This window comes from Hyaena hyaena, unplaced genomic scaffold, assembly GCF_003009895.1.
Source record: "Hyaena hyaena isolate Hyena2069 unplaced genomic scaffold, ASM300989v1 scaffold_285, whole genome shotgun sequence".
Taxonomy (NCBI): Eukaryota; Metazoa; Chordata; class Mammalia; order Carnivora; family Hyaenidae; genus Hyaena; species Hyaena hyaena.
This window is the reverse complement of record NW_024080917.1, coordinates 130,546-148,184: the sequence shown is the minus strand read 5'-3', so window position 1 is coordinate 148,184 and position 17,639 is coordinate 130,546. Positions and strand designations below refer to the sequence as shown.

The 17,639-nt window shown below is 57.6% G+C and overlaps 2 protein-coding genes across 2 annotated transcripts; one reads left to right on the top strand and one right to left on the bottom strand.

Moving 5' to 3' along the window:
* Positions 1-19: 19 nt before the first annotated feature.
* BICDL2 (BICD family like cargo adaptor 2) lies at positions 20-8,138 on the bottom strand. The gene is made up of 10 exons (XM_039246827.1): positions 8,072-8,138; positions 6,212-6,507; positions 3,414-3,629; positions 3,181-3,297; positions 2,959-3,105; positions 1,699-1,890; positions 1,458-1,607; positions 884-1,014; positions 542-662; positions 20-453 (listed from the first exon to the last, which is right to left on the bottom strand). The coding sequence occupies exons 2-10, from the start codon at positions 6,491-6,493 to the stop codon at positions 289-291; spliced, it is 1,521 nt and encodes a 506-aa protein (XP_039102758.1). The 5' UTR covers positions 6,494-6,507; positions 8,072-8,138; the 3' UTR covers positions 20-288.
* On the top strand, positions 7,277-16,356 carry LOC120241540 (vegetative cell wall protein gp1-like). The gene is made up of 3 exons (XM_039246756.1): positions 7,277-7,351; positions 7,676-8,155; positions 16,300-16,356. Exons 1-3 carry the CDS (start codon positions 7,277-7,279, stop codon positions 16,354-16,356), a joined length of 612 nt encoding a protein of 203 aa, XP_039102687.1.
* Positions 16,357-17,639: the final 1,283 nt, after the last annotated feature.

Genomic DNA, 17,639 nt, shown 5'->3' with positions numbered 1-17,639 from the left:
CATAAATACCACCCCCATCCCTGCCCTGGAACATGCCAGGCCCAGAGTGTTTAGAAAATATAGACCTATATGTATAGATTCAAAACTCAGCTCTGCCTCCCCTGCTCCGCCACCCACCTGGGGCCCCTGGCCCCCAAAGCTGGCTCCTGCTCCCAGTGAGCGTTTGCCCAGCGTCCCTGGGTAGGGAGGGCCCCAGCACCCTCTGGAAGACAATCAGGGCCTTGTCGCTATGTTGCCCAGAAAAGGAAAGCGAGCCAAACGGCACGGGCGGCCCGCTCGGCCCGGCCTTCAGGTCCTTCGGAAGAGGCTGCTCAGGAAGCCGCCGGCGGGCCCAGGGCCCAGGCGCAGGGAGAGGCGCGGCGCGGCGCGGCGCGGGGCGGACTGGGCCGCGGCAGTCAGCTCTCTCTGGCGTTGCGAGCGCAGCTGCTGGCCGATCACCACCTGCATGTCGTCCTGCGGGCAGGGCAGCCGGGCGGGAGGGGTCAGCGGGCTGGGGCCGCCCCCGCAGGCCCCGCCCCGCCCCGCAGGCCCCGCCCCTCACCTGCCAGGCCTCCAGCTCTTGCGTCAGCGCCACCTTCTGGCGGATAGTGCGAAGCAGCTCCCGGGAGAGCGAGTCCCGCTCCAGAGAGACGCGGCTGAGCTCTCGGGACAGTTCCAGGGCCCTGCAAGCAAAAGGGGCAGTGAGCAGATCGAGGGCGCCGGGGCCTCAGGGAGCAGGGGCGGTGGGCCCGGGCTGGGGTGGTGCCGCTAACACCGAAAACAGTCAGTAGGAGGGCCCCTGGAGGGTGTGGGAATAATTCGATCACCGTGGGGGGGGGGGGGCGAAGGCCCAGGGTGCCCTGTAGCCTCACTGGGGCCGTGGTGGATGGCGGCGGAGGCTCACTTGCTCACGGCTTCATCCCGATCCGAGAGGGCGCCTCTAAGGGCCTCCTCGGGGTCCTCGTGTGTCCGCAGCTCCTTCTGCCTTCGCAGCTCCAGCTGAAGGGACTGTAACTCCGCCCTCTGCAGCGTGATCTGGGGCAGGGAAGGGTGGAGAGGCAGGTAGGCCCCTGGATCTCCCAGGTACCGCTCTTCAGCAGCCAAGGTTCAGTTCTCTGGGCCCTCCTCCCGTGCCTGCTCCACAAACACTCCAGGCAGCTGTGGGCTGTGCTGGAGATGAATCTTCTGAGCGCCCCCGGGCTGGTGCGGGAGGGGTGGAGCAGGGCTGGTTGGGTGGTATAAGCCTGCAGGAGGGATGCTGGGAGGTGGGAGTGAGGGGGAAATGCAGTCCAAGAAGTCTTCCCGGAGGGGCTGGCTCTTGAAGCATGAGTGCAAGTTTGTGGAGATCAAGATCAAACCCGGTAGAGGGGTATTTGCCGGTAAAGGCCCAGAGGGGTAGATGGGCAAGAGAAACTGGCATTGGGAGGGGCTTTGTATGCTCCCACCCCCACACCTTATCTATGCCCCCACCCCCACACCTCATCCTGCAGCCGGGCCACTTCGGCCTCCTTTTCCTCTAGTATCTCCCCTGGGCTCAGGGATGCTCGCTTCTTGGGAGGCTCCAGGGTCTCTTCTTGGGGCGAAGACTGGTGGCTGAGCGCCTCTCGGATCCCAGGGCCCAGGGTGTTCTGTTTGCCAAAGGAATCAGTGAGGCGTCAGATCTGGGTAGGGGGGGCAGAGTCTGCGTGCAGCGCGGGGGCTAGGAGACGGCGGGCTCACCTGCGCGTCTCTGTGGCCGTCTGCCTTCTGGTCCTGGTCGCTGTCGAGGCTACGAGCAAGCTCTGACTGCAGTGACGCTCCCGACGCGTCGGGGTCCTGCAGGCGCGACTCCTCCTCCAGCTCGGAGACTCGCCTCTGCAGCCTCCGCAGCGTGCTCAGTGCCTCCCCGGCCTCGGAGCGCGCGCGTTCCAGCTGAGGACCGACCGACAGAAGGGGGTCGCCCAGGTGCGCCCGGGGCCCGGGGCCCCGAGCCCGCCGCCGGCCAATAGGGGGCGCCGGTGCGCCGCCGGAAGCCAGGCAGCCCGCGCGTCGGAGCGCTCCCGCCGCAAGATCCGGATCCCGCGCCCGGATCGCCGGGCGGCCTTGGGCCGCTCAGTTCCCCTCGGCAGATACCAACTTCCTCATCTATAAAGCAGGGCGCGGACAGGCGCCCCGGCGTTAAAGTTTCTCATCACCCTCCCTCCAGCCCCACCTCGTCAGGTCACCTCGCAGAGCCCCGCCCCCTTCCCCGACCAGTCTACCTTCTAACTCCTTACTGCCGTCATCCAACAAAGTGTATTTAAGTTTGTTTGGTTTTGTTTTTAGTGTTTTATAATTTGTTTCTGAGAGAGAGCGAGAGCAGGGGAGGGTCAGAGAGAGGGAGATACAGAGTCTGAAGCAGGCTCCAGGCCCTGAGCTGTCAGCACAGAGTCCGACGCGGGGCTCCAATCCACCAACGGTGAGATCATGACCCGAGCCGAAGTCAGACACTTAAGTGACTGAGCCACCCAGGCGCCCCCAACAAAGTTTATTGATCTTTTTAAGCAGGTGCTGTGCTGAGCGCCTCACCGTCAGGGCAGCTCTCTGCTATAACCATCTCATCTTACAGACAAGCAAACTGAGGCTGGGCAGCCCACAATAGTAAAAAGGGATCTTGGGCTAAGAGCCTACGTTTTTTGGATCACAAAGTGTAAACTTCTAAGATCTCAAATAGGAGGCCATACTGCCTCTTTTCCATTCCTTCATCCATCTCCACTGCCCCAGACCTGAACGAACTCCCCATCATCTCTGGCCTCAGTGCCCGCCCTGGTCTCCCAGCCGCCAGGCTCCGATGCCTTCTAGAAGCATAGCAGCCTTGCTCAATACTCTTCCAAGGCTCCCGGTTGCCCGTAGGGTAATGCCCAGGCTGTCCTGGCCCAGCTTCTGGAGCTCCCAGGAAGCCCCCAGGCGGTGGCCAGTGCCCCAGCGGATGCACCCCCCCACCCCAGCCCCCCTGGTCACCTCCAGGCTATGCTCCCGCCTCTCACGCCGCAGTACCAGCAGCTCCTCGTGGGTGGCCTGCAGCCGGCGCCGGCCCGCGTCCGCCTCGTCCCGCAGGCCTCGGATCTGGGCCTCCAGGTCCTGTCGGCGGCTCTGCAGCATCTGGTTCTGGGGAGAGACCTCAGGGCTGGAGAGGAGGTGCGGGCCAGCCCCAGGCAGCCCCCAGCCCCAGCTGGCACTCACCTCCCCCTGCAGACTCTCCAGCCGTGTCCTCAGCTCTGCTCCCGCCAGGACCTGAGACTGGTACTGTCCCCGAAGGGCGTCCAGCTCTCTCTGAAGCTCTTGCTCGGTGTGGGAGGCCTGGGGGCAGAAGGCAGCGGAGCCCTCAGCGGGGCCAGGCCTCACCTCCAAGCTCAACGCCCCCGCGCCCATCCCGCCCTCACCCCGCCTGGGGACGTGGCCGGGGGTCCCCCCACCTGGGCCAGCTGCTGGCTCAGCCGGAGGTTCTGCTCCCCGAGTTCGCGGAGGGCCTGCGCGCGTTCGCGCCCGCTGTCCTGCTGCTCCGAGCGCTGCTCCCCAAGCTGGGCCCGCAGCGCCTCCACGTCCCCTTCCAGCTCCACCGCCCGGGCCTCCCATTCGGCCCCGCGCACTGCCAGACCCCGGCGGAGCTCATGATTCTCCTGCTGCAGCCGCTGTGGGGCCGGGACACAGGCAGGTGAGCCCCGGATGGACGCAGAGCCGGGGGGGGGGGGCGGGGGGGGCGGGGGGCAGGGGGGTTGTCAGAGCGCGGAGGCGAGAGGGAGAAGCAGGCAGGGTGAAAACCAGAGCCTGGGCAGGGAGGGAGGAGAGGTGGAGGGGATCTCAGGCCAGGTTGGAGGAGCTGGGCTGGGCCTGGGGTGGAGTGGGGCTCCCCGGTGCCCGCTCACCTCTGGCTGCTGTCTGCGCTTCTGGACCCGAGGTCGCAGACGCCGTTTCTGGCGCCTGAGTCTGGCAGAATTTAAGCCCCGGCCCATGACCTCGCACACCAATGTTCTGGGGGCCGTGGAGGCTCAGCCTCTGCCCAGCCTCCGCTCAGCCCCTCTCCCCCAGCTCCCTCTAATTAACCCCGGCCGGCCCCGCCTGGGCCCCATGCCTCTGCGTGCCCTTCCCCAAACCTGTCCAACCAGCAAGGGGACGCTCTTGGCGCACTGGGTGCCCAGCGTGGGGAGGCAGGTAGACGGGGCGGCCGGCCTCTGGTCCCCACTCTATAAACTCTCAAAGCAGGAAGGTGATGCTACCCGTACAGCTGCTGCAATTATTAGCGGCTCTCCTGCCTGCCAGGGCCTGTGCTAGCACGTTCCTGGCACTTTTCATTTCATCAGCTAGAGGCAGAATTGTTCACGTACTGATTTTGTATACGAGGAACCTGGGGCTCGGAGAGACGAAATGCCTTCTCCAAGGACACACAGTAAAGTAGTGAGGCAAGGATTCCAACCCAGGCAACCAGGCCCTTAGCGAAATGCCATGGGGGCTACACAGCTCCAGGATTAAGTCCCCGGCTCCAGGGCCCGGCTGTCCTGCCTGGTGCCCGGCTCTGCTGCTGCTCTGTGGTCACACAGGTCCCTTCACCTCTCCAAGTGCCAGCCAAGCAGCCACCTGTCCAGTATTTGCTGAGCGCCTCCTGTCGTGGGGTCTGGCTATCTACGGGCAGCAAGACCACCCAGTTCCCCGCCTCCAGCACCATAGAGTCTAGAGAGGCACAGGCAAATGGACACGCTCTTGAACTGGGTAATTTCAGAGGGACCATGAGGACTGTAAAGAAAGAAACCCTGAAGAGAAAGAGTTGGGTGGGCGGGGGGTTCCTTGACAAGTGATGTTTGAATGGACACCCAAAGGGCAAGAGGGAAGAGGGCTGCCACCAGTGCAAAGGCCCTGAGGGCACACGCGTGGGTTACTCAAGAAACTGAGAAGGGCCCCGTGGCAGGAGGGCGGCGCGCCCAGCAAGCTGAGGCCCACATGCCTGCATGTGGGGACGGGCAGGCCTGGCGGGGACTTTCAGCGTCACCGCAAGTGTGATGGGGACCTGTTGGGAGATTTTGGGTAAGGACTGAAATGATCCGATTCACAGTTTAAAGACTCTCTGGCAGGGGCGCCTGGGTGGCTTAGTCGGTTGAACGTCCGACTTTCGCTTAGGTCATGATCTCGCGGTTTGTGGGTTCGAGCCCCGAGTCGGGCTCTGTGCTGACTGCCAGCTCAGAGCCTGGAGCCTGTTTCAGAGTCTGTGACTCCCTTTCTCTCTGACCCTCCCCTGCTCACGCTGTCTCTCTCTCTCTCCTAGAAATAAATAAAACATTAAAAAAAAAAAAAGATTTGAAGACCCCTCTGCCTACCCCCAGAGTGGAGTGCTGAGAATGGGCGCCAGGGGGCAAGGGCGGAAGCTGGGGACGAGTGAGGGGGCAGCTGCGTGGCTGGGGCAGCTTGGAGGCTACAGAGACGATGGGAAGTAGGTGGATTCAGAATCCAGCTGAGAGGAAAAAGTCAACAGGGCTTGCACAGGTAGGAGGAGAGAGGGCGTGAGAGGCTCAGGCCCTGGTCCTGAGACAGGAAGCGGGAGGAAGACCACGGGGGACGGAGTCACAGAGTCAAGAGTGCCAGTTATGTTGATGCTGAGTTGCCCGTTAGGTGGCCCGGGGAGGAGGGAGCACCATAAGTGCCCCAGGCCCATCTTAGGGCAGTGGCTGGGCTACATGGCTGCTGGAGTCAGTGGCGTCCAGGGCACGTAGTGGGCCAGGTGTGACCCCCCCCAGAACGAGAGTGCGGGGAAGGGCAGCCTGGGCAGAGGGTGGAAACTGTTCCTGCCTCACAGGATCCACTGAGAAGGGACCAAGACAACCCACAGAAAGTGCTTCTCCCAGAGCCCGGCAGGGAGGGGCCTCACGGAGGCTGCTGGCTGGGGGGTGGGGGTGGGGGTGGGGGGGGGGGTTGCGCCCTCCTGCTGAGAAGCCAGACCCAAGACTCAGAGAGTCTTGCCCTGGGCTTGCCTGGGGTCACACAGCGAAGCACAGGTCTGAACCCAGATCTTGACTAGTTCAGAGCCCACGGTCCTCGCCACTGGAGAGTCGCACCAGGGACCCTGGGCTCAGCAGTGAAGCGCTGTTCCAGAGGTGGCCCCTTGTCCGGCTTTCCTTCCCCCCCCCCCCCGCCTGTCTGCCACCCGCCCATCTGCCTGTCCTCCACGGCTCACCCTTGACCCTGCCCGCTGTGGGCCCACCCCTGCCCCCTGCTGCCAGCTCACTTCCTCACGCTCTGAGTGCTGGGCGCTCAATGTCTCCAGCTGCCGCTGTAGCTCCTCGTTGCGTTCCAGAAGCATCTTGCCGAGCTCTGCGGCCAGCAGCAAGTCCTTCTCCTTCTGCTGCAGCTGCAGGGCCAGGTCCTCGGGCTCCTCGGGCCCCGGGCCCCCTCCCAGGAACGAGTCCCGCCGTTCCAGCACGAAGGGGAAGAAGCCTTCATCGCCATTTGGGGAGGCGCCCCCTGAGAGCAGCCCCGATGGGAAGCTTGGCCCTTCCGGGGAGCTCATGGTGCCTTCAGCATCTGTGAGCACAGGTGGATCAGCAGGGACAGGTGGGTCAGTGGGCACAGGTGCGTCAGTGGGGACAGGTGGGTCAGCGGGCACAGGTGGGTCAGTGGGGACAGGTGGGTCAGCGGGGACAGGTGGGTCAGTGGGGACAGGTGCGTCAGTAGGGACAGGTCGGTCAGTGGGCACAGGTGCGTCAGTGGGGACAGGTGGGTCAGCGGGGACAGGTGGGTCAGCGGGCACAGGTGCGTCAGCAGGGACAGGTGCAGGACACTCCACAACGCAGCCTGATGGCGCCTGCCCCCTGCTGGTCAAGGTCTAGCCCTCTCAATCCTGCACCCAGGGCTTCCTGGGCCATGAAGGGTTAATGATCTGTGTCTTGGCCACCCAGCTCCGTTAATGTCCCCAGGGTAAACTGAGGCAGGAAGCACAAGGAAACGAGCTGCCTTTGGCTGACATCCTCTACCCCCAGGTGTCCATTCCCCCCGTGTCACCCTGAGTCACTGCCCCCCTCTTCCCAGACCTTAGCTCTTCTGTCTCCCAGCACCCCACTGGCAAGGAACCTCTTCCCAGAAACCAAGTTCTCAGTGACTCAGGACTCAAGGCCGAGTTCTGCCCCTTCCCCTCCCAAGAATACAGGGCCTTGGGAATTAAGGTCTCCTGACCACTTTGCCCCAAGAGACCCAGTCCCCTCCTCTTCTAGAAGCCCAGGTCCCCAGCCCCTACCCCCCTAGGTATCCTGGCCTCGTTTTCCTATTTTCTCCAGATCCAGGTGCTTTGGTCCCCATGCCTGGGAACCCAGCTGCCCAGGCCCGGTGCCCCCATTCTGGAGTGCTGGCCGCAGCTTCCCAGGGCGTGGGGGTCAGGCCCAGGGCAGGGCAAGGTAACAAGTTGTGCAGGCCGACTGAGGCCCTGCTCGCCAGGTTTCTGTTTACTTCCCGGCCCGCCCCTGGGGATGGGAGCCTGGTGGCGCCCTCCGAGGGCGGGCGGCCCGGGCAGGCGGTTCAGGGGCTCCGGGGAAAGGCCCGCCAGGCTTCGGAGGCGCCCTCTCCACCTCTAGCCTTCTGGGGGCCCCCCTCCCTACACACAGACACACACACGCACACACAGACACGCACACACAGACACACACGCACACACACACGCACACACAGACACACACATGCACACTTCTGTCCTCTCCAGGTGTCCAAGCCCGGCCCTACCCGCGGGACTCTAGTCGCGGCCTCCCAGCCCAGCGACCCCCGGGGACCAAGAGTCTCCGTGAGGAGGCCCCTGTGGGCCGACCCCGCTCTGGAGACCCGGGAGCGGCGCGCCTCCTCCCGCCTCCTCGCACTGAGCTGCTCTCTAGCACCTCGGCCCCCGGGCGTTTGGGACCCCGGCTCCTCGACGCCCCACCCCCCACCCCGGCCCCAGGCGTCCACTGTCGTCCCTGCCGACGCCTCCCCCGCCCCCCACCCCCGCCCGGCCGACCCCAGGCGGCAGCCCCCGCCACCCCACCCCCCGCGGCGCCCACTCGCCCCGACCCTGTCCTGCCAGAAGCTCGAAGGGCCCCCGCCCCCGGAGCCCCTAGGCTCTTACCCGCCGACGCCGGGCTCCCTCCTAGGTCCCCGCGGTCCCGGATCCCCTCTTCCGGAGGCGGCGCCAGGTGCCGGGCCCGCACAGGTGAGGGGGCGGTGCCGCGGGCGGGCCTGGGGCGCCCCCTGGTGGCCGGAATGGCCGGGCGGGGCTGAAGGAGAGTCCCCCCCACCCAGGTCTGAGGCACCGACTCATCTTGGCAGAAACGACAGGCCCCATTAATGGAGCACCTGCTGTATGCAGATGCCAGGCTGAGCACGGACGTCAGCTCCTTTCCCCTCACAACCGCCCTGCGGGACAGGGCATTACCAAGACTGGTAACAAGGACAAATCTAACATAGAGAACGCTCTGCTAAGTAAGCTCCTTTATAGGCACAACTTGTTTACTTTTATGACTCCCTGATGAGACACGAACTACTATTAGCCTCCTTTTACAGATGAGGAAACTGAGGCTGAGGGAGGCTCTAGTTCGCATGGGTTCACACCGACGGAGCTTGAGTGCGAGCCACGGAAGTGTGACTTGAGGGTGTGAGCTCCTGCCCTGCCTCCGGCGCTGAGACCTTCCCCGTGTGGCTGGAACTCGGGGCTCTCCTTCTCGAGGTTGCACAGGCCGGGGCCAGAGGCCTCGGTATGGAGACCAGGAGGATCCAGGGCCGGCCCCGCCCAAGCGCAGCCTGAGCATGTGGGCGATGCCCCCTCAGGCGCCCAGGAGGCTCCTGGCCTGGTGAGCAGGCCCCCCGGGGGGACGGAAGAGCGCTGTGCCCGGAGCTACTCAACAGCAGGCTTTCTGGGGGAATGGAAAGCCCCAGACTGTTGCACTTGGCAATTTCTGAGGGAGAAGTGCTCCCTCCGTGACTGATTCCAAGCTACTGACATGACATTCTTGAATGTGAAGTGGGGCAGAGATGTGCATTATTGGCGTTTATCAGCTGGGCCGAGCCGGGTCCCACACACTCTGGCTGGCGGTCAGGACTCCTGTGTCTTGGGGACTGGATCCTAGAGAAATAAGAGGAAGGTGACTTGTGGGAAGACGGGGGCAAGGACTCGTGGGAAGGGTGGTCCAGGGGCTGGGGCTCCTGAGTCCCGGGAGGGCTGGGACAAGGTTTCCAGCCAACACAGAGTAGGGGAGCCAACTTCCTTTGCGAAGAGGTCTGAGGGCTGCATGGCCTCGTAAGGCCACCATGTTTCCCCACGGCACCTGTGGTGACAGCCCGGTGGACCTCGGAGACGCCTCCGTCTCCCCTTGGTGCCACCAGCTGACCCCCTCCAAATGGCACGGTCACACTGAGCACGAGCCACACCCATATGTAGCACACCTTCTCTGGGGCGCCCTCTGCCACGTGGGGGGGTGGGCTCACCCGGTGATGAAGTGGTCAAGGCCTTGCTCCCAGGAGGTTCACAGGCCACCCAGGAGCTGGGAGAGGATAGACCTGGACCCCAGAAACGCACCAGGAAAGCAATACAACAAAGGAGCTTGGCTCACGGGCCCTGGCATCACAGGGCTTCAGGCCAAATCCCAGATTGGCCACAAAGTAGCTGTGCACACCTGTGTCATCTTGCCCATTAACCTCTGCAGCCCTCGCTCTTCCCATCTGTAAAATGAGGATGATAACAGTGCCTAGCTTATAGAGAGGCTTAAATAAGGGTCAAGTGCCAGCACTTAGCCCTGCTAGTGGCCCTCTGCGTGGCCATAGCCGGGCACGGAAGTGACTTGCCACACGCGTTCCAGTACTTCCTCCTCACAGCCACCCCGTGGCGCCGTATCATTCACAGACCAGAAGCCAGCTCAGGGAGGCCCCTCGTCCCAGCGTGCCTGGCTCCCAGTCCCAGCCCTCGTCACTCTATGGACGTCTGAATCGGTCCCCTGCCTCCTCTGGACCCAGGAACTCCGGCCTCCAGCTGTCCTGATGGACCCGAGCGCTGACATCACAGCCCCTTCTGGCCCCCAGCTCCCCTCCCCTAGCCTCCATGCTGTTTCGAGCAGGAAAATGGGTAGGAGGGACAGAGGGGTCCCAGGGAAACCCCAGCCAGCGGGAGACCTACCCAGTTAAGGGAGGAGAAGACAATTCGGCCCTCAAACAAGCCAGTTTCCTGGAACCTCCAGGCCCACTCTCACCCTAGAACTTTCTCCCCCACCTTCCCAATAGCAGGTGGGCCCTGCAGTGCCAAGTCTTGGCTCCAGGGTCTCCTCCCTGTGAGTTTCGCAGAACTCACAGAGCTGTGGGCCGTCCACGCTGGTGTCCAGAGGCCCGAAGAACACCCCCCGCCACAGGGGTAACCCCGTGGGAATGGCGCCGGCCCAGACCAAGCCGCCCCCAGGCTTTTACGACATATACAAAGTCTACAAACAATAAGTAGTATTGTTCGGGGCACTTTAAACCTCTCTATAAAATATTGCACACTCAACGCATTCTTCTGCAGTTTGCTTTTTCCATTTAACCCCAAAGTTTCCAAGTTTCTTCCCATCTTAAAAAACCAAAAAACAAAACCAAAAAGCCAAAAAAATTCAGCTTCCTTGAAGGAGGTATTTGTTTCTTAAAGCTGCTGTAACAAATTACTGACTACCGACTGGGCGGTTTAAACAACAAAATTTATTGTCTCATCGCTCTGGGGGCCAGAAGTCCAAAGTCAAAGTGGGGAAAGCGATGGTTCCTTGCGGAGGCTCTGAGGACGATATCTTTTCCAGGCCTGCCTCCTAGCTCCTGCTGGCTGCCAAAGCTCCTTGCAGCTCCCCGGCTTGGATCGATCAGTGTCCCCCTGCCTCTTCGCATGGCCTCCCCTGCAGGGTCTTCGCTGTGTCCCTAGGTCTCAGGTCTCTCTCTGCTTTCTCTTATAAGGACACCACTCAGGGAAGTGAAGCCCACTTACAACTGGGAAAACTATTTGCAAGAAGTAGCACTTCCCCGGGCGGACCTCTGTTGTTTGGAGAAACAACACAGCCCTCTAAGAGGAATGATTTTTACACAATAAAATTCACCCAGTTTTTTTTTTTTAAATTTTTTTTCAAGTTTTTTTTAATTTATTTCTAGAGAGAGAGAGAGAGAGCGTGAGCAGGGGAGGGTCAGAGAGAGAGGGAGTCACAGACTGAAACAGGCTCCAGGCTCTGAGCTGGCAGTCAGCACAGAGCCCGACGCGGGGCTCGAACCCACGAACCGTGAGATCATGACCTAAGCGAAAGTCGGACGCTTAACCGACTAAGCCACCCAGGCGCCCCAAAATTCACCCAGTTTAAGTGTTTCATTTGATGAGCTTAAATTTTTTTTCTTGATGTTTATTTATTTTGACAGAGAGAGTGAGCAAGCATGAGTGAGGGAGGGGCAGAGAGTGAGTAGAGACAGGGTCCCTAGGGGCTCCACGCTGACTGCAGAGAGCCCAATGCGGGGCTCAAACTCACAAACCAGGAGATCACGACCTGACCTGCAATCAGATGCTTAACCGCCCTTACCACCCGGGCGTCCCTCATTTGGTGAGTTTTTAACAAAAGCATGTGGTAGCGTAACTTCTCCCACAGTCATGGGACAGAGCACTTTGGCGCCCCCAAGGTGCCCCAAGCCCCTTTGCAGTCTCTCTCCCACCTCCAGCCCCCGGCGATCACTGATGGGCTTTGTGTCACTATCATTTTGTCTTTTCCAGAATGCTTCCTCCATGGAATCATGTGTAGCACATGGTCTCTTGGGCCTGGCTTCCTTGACTTCACATAATGCTTCTGAGACGCATCCAGGCTGTAGGTATCCGTAGAATCAATGGAAAATTTTCAAACCTAAGCCGAGTTGCAGGGATAATATAATAAATACCTTTCATGCAGGTTCACAATTGTGAACCTTTGCCACGCATGCCTCCTCTCTCTTACACTATGCTTGCCCGCACACATCTTGCTAAACCATTGACTACCTCGGCCCGAATATACTGAGGGTGCAGACACTCTCCTCTGTAATCACAGACCTGTGACAAACTGAACAGTGATAAAATGCACAAAATAATCTTACCCAGTACACAGCTCCTGTTCGAATGTTCCAGTAATGCCCTGGTGAGATGATTTTTTCTTTCATCCAGGATGAAATCAAGGATGCATATTGCATTTAGCTGTCTTTCTCGAGTCTCCTTCAATGTAAAGTAGCCCACTTGTTGGGGTGCCTGCCTGGCTCAGTCGGTGGAGGCTGTGACTCTTGATCTTGGGGTGGTGGGCTCGAGCCCCACATTGGATGTAGGCCTATTTAAAAAAAAAAAAGTAGGGGCTCCCAGGTGGCTCTGTCAATTAAGCATCCAACTTTGGCTCTGGTCATGATCTCACGGTTTGTGGGTTTGAGCCCCGTGTCGGGCTCTGTGTTGACAGCTCAGAGCCTGGAGCCTGCTTCAGATTCTGTCTCTCTCTCTCTCTCTCTCTGCCCCTCCCCTGCTCGCACTCTGTCTCTTTCTCAAAAATAACATACATTAAAATTTTTTTAAAATTTTTTAATGTTTTATTTATTTCTGAGAGAGAGAGACAGCGTGAGCAGGGGAGGGTCAGAGAGAGAGGAAGGCACATAGTCTGAAGCAGGGTCCAGGCTCTGAGCTAGCTGCCAGCACAGAGCCCGACACGGGGCTCAAACCCATGAACTATGAGATCGTGACCTGAGCTGAAGTCGGACACTTAACTGACTGAGCCACTCAGGTGCCCCTAAAAAAATTTTTTTAAGTAAAATAGTCTGCTTATCTTCTTATGTGTCTCTCAGGACATCGATTTTTTGGTTTGATTTTTGTTTTTTTCTTCAGGACTCCATGGAGTGCGTGGTTGGCTCAGTCGGTGAAGCATGTGATTCTTGATCTCAGGGTTATAAGTTCAAGCCCCAGGCTGGGTGTAGAGATTACTTAAAAATAAAATCATTAGGAAAAAAAAAAGACTCCAGGAAGGGGGGGTCTGGCTAGCCTAATCAGTAGAGTATCTGACTCTTCCCCCCCCCACCCCCCGCCAATTTTAAGCTCTAGTTAGTTAACTTATAGTGTAATTGGTTTCTGGAGTAGAATTTAGTGATTCATCACTTACATATAACACCCAGTGCTCACCATGACAAGTGCCCTCCTTAAATGCCCCTCACCCATTTAGCCCCTCCCCCTGGGCATCCAGTTTTTGTTCTTGGGATTGTGAGTTTGAGCCCCGTGATGAGAGTGGAGATTAGTTACAAATTTAAAAAAAATCTTAAGAAAACCCACAAAACTCCAGGCAGCTGTTTTCCAGAATGTTTCTGAGATTTATCCCCATGATGTGTTTGGATTTAGTTTGTTAACAGCTGTATGGTATTTCATCCAATGTTTATGCCCCGATTTATTTCTCTCCTATCGATGAAGAACTTCGTCTCTTGGTGCTTTTCCAGTGTTATAAACAACATGCTAATGCACATCCTTGTACACAGACCTTCGCGGACACGTGGGTGGGAATCTCATGCTGGGATCCATCCAGAAGTGGAATCAGTGTGTGTGTGGGGGGGGGAGGGTTGTTGCAGCTTTCTTCTGCATAATGATCATCCCACAACTTAGAAGGCTTGAAACAATTGTTTTCTGTTCCCTATTCTTTTTTTTTTTTAAATATTTTTATTTTTATTTCTAGGAGAGAGAGAGACAGCATGAGCAGGGGAGGGTCAGAGAGAGAGGGAGATACAGACTCTGAAACAGGCTCCAGGCTCTGAGCTGGCAGTCGGCACAGAGCCCGACGCTGGGCTCGAACCCACGAATCGCGAGATCGTGACCTGAGCCAAAGTCGGACGCTTAACCGACTGAGCCACCCAGGCGCCCCTCTGTTCCCTACTCTTAACAGTGGGCTAGGTTCTGCCGCTGAGCAGCAAGTTCACGTAGTCGCAGGTACACAGTGGCCGGGACTGGGTCATCAGAAGTCTTCGCTCCTGAATCTGGCGCCAGGGCTGAATGGCTGGATCATGGGACCAGCCAGGGTGGGACAGCATTCTGTCACCAGTGGCCCTCTGCCTGTGACCTGCATGCTTGTCCTGACAGTGTGGCTGTCTGGGACAGCCACACGGAGCTGACTTCCCCCCACGCAAGGTTCCAGGAGGCCTGGGCACAGGCTGCAAGTCTTCTTAAGACTCAGCCTTGAAGGTTGAGAACCTCAGGTGGATGAACATTGCCTCTGTGGCAGTCTATTGATCAAGTGAGTCACTGGGCCCAACCCAGTCTCCAGGAGAGAGGATTTGATTCCACCTCTCAACGGGAGGAGTAGCAAAGAATTTGCAGCCATCTTTTATCTACACAAAGGGTATGCTCTTTGGCCTTATTAAATATTGCCAAACTAGTTTGCAAAGTGTAGGTATTAATTTACACTCCATAATAAAGAGCCTGACTCCAATTTGATGTTTGATGGTTGACAGCCTTAAAGCCTCATACCTTCCTCTTCCCCTTGGGCTCCACCTCTGGGCAAGCTGATAGTAAGGCTCTCTCTCTCTCTCTGGCCCTGGAGGGATATTTAAATCAGGAAGCCCGTGGCCAGGGTGGAGGGGCCCTAGGCTCAGCCTCTTGCGCTCACCACATTGAAAGTCCCTCCTTGCTCTCTCAAGCCCTTTCAGACCAGCTTGGGACCTGGCCCTGTCCCCCTTAGGAAACCTCATTATGTGAGTAATCAATCTTGTCACCTTCTCTTATGTGACCTTATCAGTCTTCACATCTGAACCAAGTTTTTTTTTAAATTTTAGTGTTTATATATCAGAGAGACAGAGAGAGAGAACATGAAGGGGGCAGAGGCAGAGAGAGAGGGAGACATAGAATCTGAAGCATCCTCCAGGCTGCACGCTGTCAGCCCAGAGACCAACGTGGGGCTTGAACCTACAGATTTCGAGATCATGACCTGAGCTGAAGTCAGACACTTAACTGACTGAGCCACCAGGTGCCCCACACCTGAACCTGAATCTTTATGTGAAGATTTGATCCCATAATGAATTTCACCTGCCTCACACCTGGCTACAACTTGGCATTATCAGACTTTTAAATTTCTGCCAGTCCAACGGCAAATATGGCATGAAATATATATACCCCTAGTTGCTGTAACAAAGCTCCTAAAACCTTTTTTTATTTTATTTACATTGTTAAATGTTTATTTACTTTTGAGAGAGAGGGACAGAGAGAGAAAGAGCAGAGGAAGGGCAGAAAGAGAGACACAGACTCCGAAGCAGGTTCCAGGCTCTGAGCTGTCAGCACCGAGCCCGATGAACACAAAAGATCTTGACCTGAGTTGGATGCTTAACCAACTGAGCCTCCCAGGCGCCCTCTAAAACCATTGTAAAGAAAGGCGCTAGGGACTCGAGGTTTTCATTACAGCTGGTGTCGGTGAAGTGGGATTTGCTAGAACAGCCCTGACTCACAGAAACAGAAACGTGGTCCATGGGGGAGAAGAAGGGGGGAAATGGTGGGGGAGAGGGAGAGAGGCAAACCATGAGAGACTCTTGAATGCTGAGAACAAACTGAGGAGTGATGGGTGCAGGAGTGGGGGGGTGATGGGCATGGAGGAGGGCACCTGTGGGGATGAGCACTGGGTGTTATATGGAAACCAACTTGACAATAAACGGAAACGTGGTTTGGGAAGAGAAAGACAGAAAGGGTGGGGGGAAGAGAAGCCTCTGAATCCCAGCGTCTGGGTGCTCCCTCGCAGTGTAGAGCCGGGGTCGGCCCACAGTTACTGGAGGTAAAAGTTACCGATGGAATCTGGAGACTCCCCAAGAGCTGCTTGACTGGCTGCAGAAGGAAATGCAAACCACTAAGAAAAAGGCAAAATATTCAATCCCTTGATTATCTGTAACAGTTAAATTGCAGGGGGCGCCTGGGAGGCTCAAGTCAGTTGAGCGTCTGAGTCTTGATTTCCGCTCAGGTCATGAGCTCAGAGTCGTGGAATCGAGCCCTGTGTGGGGCTCTGTGCTGGGCGAGGAAGCCTGCTTGAGACTGTCTCTCTCTCTGTCCTTCTGCCCCATCTCTCTCTTTCTCAAAAATAAAGTTAAAAACTTTGAGAAAATAGCTAAAATGCAGTTAAAAGGTCTGGGTCAGACCTAGCTGCTAGACCAAGCTTGGATTTGGGTGAGTCTAAGCTCTGGCCACTGGCATAAAGGCCCCTCCCCAAGGGAGAAGTTATACGGGCGACAAAAGAAGGTACCCCTTAGACCTCTGCTCACCAAGGAGGTCATCAGCATTGGAGACAGGATACCAAGAAGCCACTGGAATCCGGGACCACAGTGCAAAGGCGTTGTTTCATTTTGTAGATCTCTATCATCGGCTTCCTGGAGAGCCTCAGCGACACGGATTTTGAGAGTGATTGATGTGGGGGCTGTGGCTGTGGCCAGGGGTGCCGCGCAGCACATTTGGGTTGAGTCAGGACCCACGGCTCCCTATTCAACACCCACAGACGGTCGCACGGGATCCCTCAGGAGTAGCACACGGAGGTTACCCCTGCGGAAGCAGCGGCCTGGCACATGGGGTGAAATCCCCTGGGGGGTGGGGTGGGGTGGGAGAAAGCCCCTGTAGGGTCCATTTACCCCCGGGAGGAGGGCTGTCTCTTTGTCCTATAAATGCCAGGTGGAGCGCCCCAGGTGAGACAGCTTGGGTATAAGCCGTGTGGGACCCGCTTCAAGATGCCTGGGTGTTCCGCGCCCGGGTCACAGTAAATGTTGTGGTTAAAGGATGCCCTTTTGCTTGGGGATCCCCACAGAACCTTCTGCCGCAAAGCCGAAGGGCAGTTTGGGAAGTCTTCCTGCATTTGATGTCTCTGCTTCCTCTCCTGGGTCTTAGTAAGAACAAAAATGTGGGGCATTCGGCTGCCTCGGTCCGTAGAGCATGAGACTCTTGATCTCGGGGTTGTGAGTTCCAGCCCTGTGTTGGACATAGACATTATATGAAATTTAAAAAAAAATTTTTTTTCTTAATATTAGGTTAATTTAATGAGAAAATGAGGAAAACCAGAGGGGAGAATTGAGAGGCTGACAAGGTGGAAAATGTAAACAGTTATTAAGGAATAAGATGAATAGGGACACCAGGGGGCTCAGTCGGTTAAGCCTTGACTTCAGCTCAGGATATGATCTCTCAGTTGGTGAGTTTGAGCCCCACCTCAGACTCTGTGCTGACAGCTCAGAGCCCGGAGCCTGCTTCGGATTCTGTGTCTCCCTCTCTCTCTCTCTCTCTGCCCCTCCCCTACTCCCGCTCCATGTCTCTCTCTCTCAAAAATAAATATTTTTAAAAAATTAAAAGAAACATAAAGCATATGATTTGGTATGCTTTGCTCCTAAAATCATGGTACCCATCGCCTCCGCGCCCCCTAGCCCTGCCCAGGCAACTTCTGATGATCAGTAGAGATTAGATCGCACTTACAATACCAGCGGAACCGGAGAGTCTGATCTGTTCTGGGGCCTGGCTTTTTGTGTGTGTTTTTCGCACAGATCTTCTTCCTGGGGTAGGATACACACACATCTCGCCCCTCTTCGGTGGTATTAACTACAATCCCATTGCTGCACAACCCTCAACACCATCACCCCCAGAACCTCCCCATCTTGGCAAACCAAGCCTCTGACTCCATTAAACAGTGACTCCCCACCTCCTGTCCCTTGGC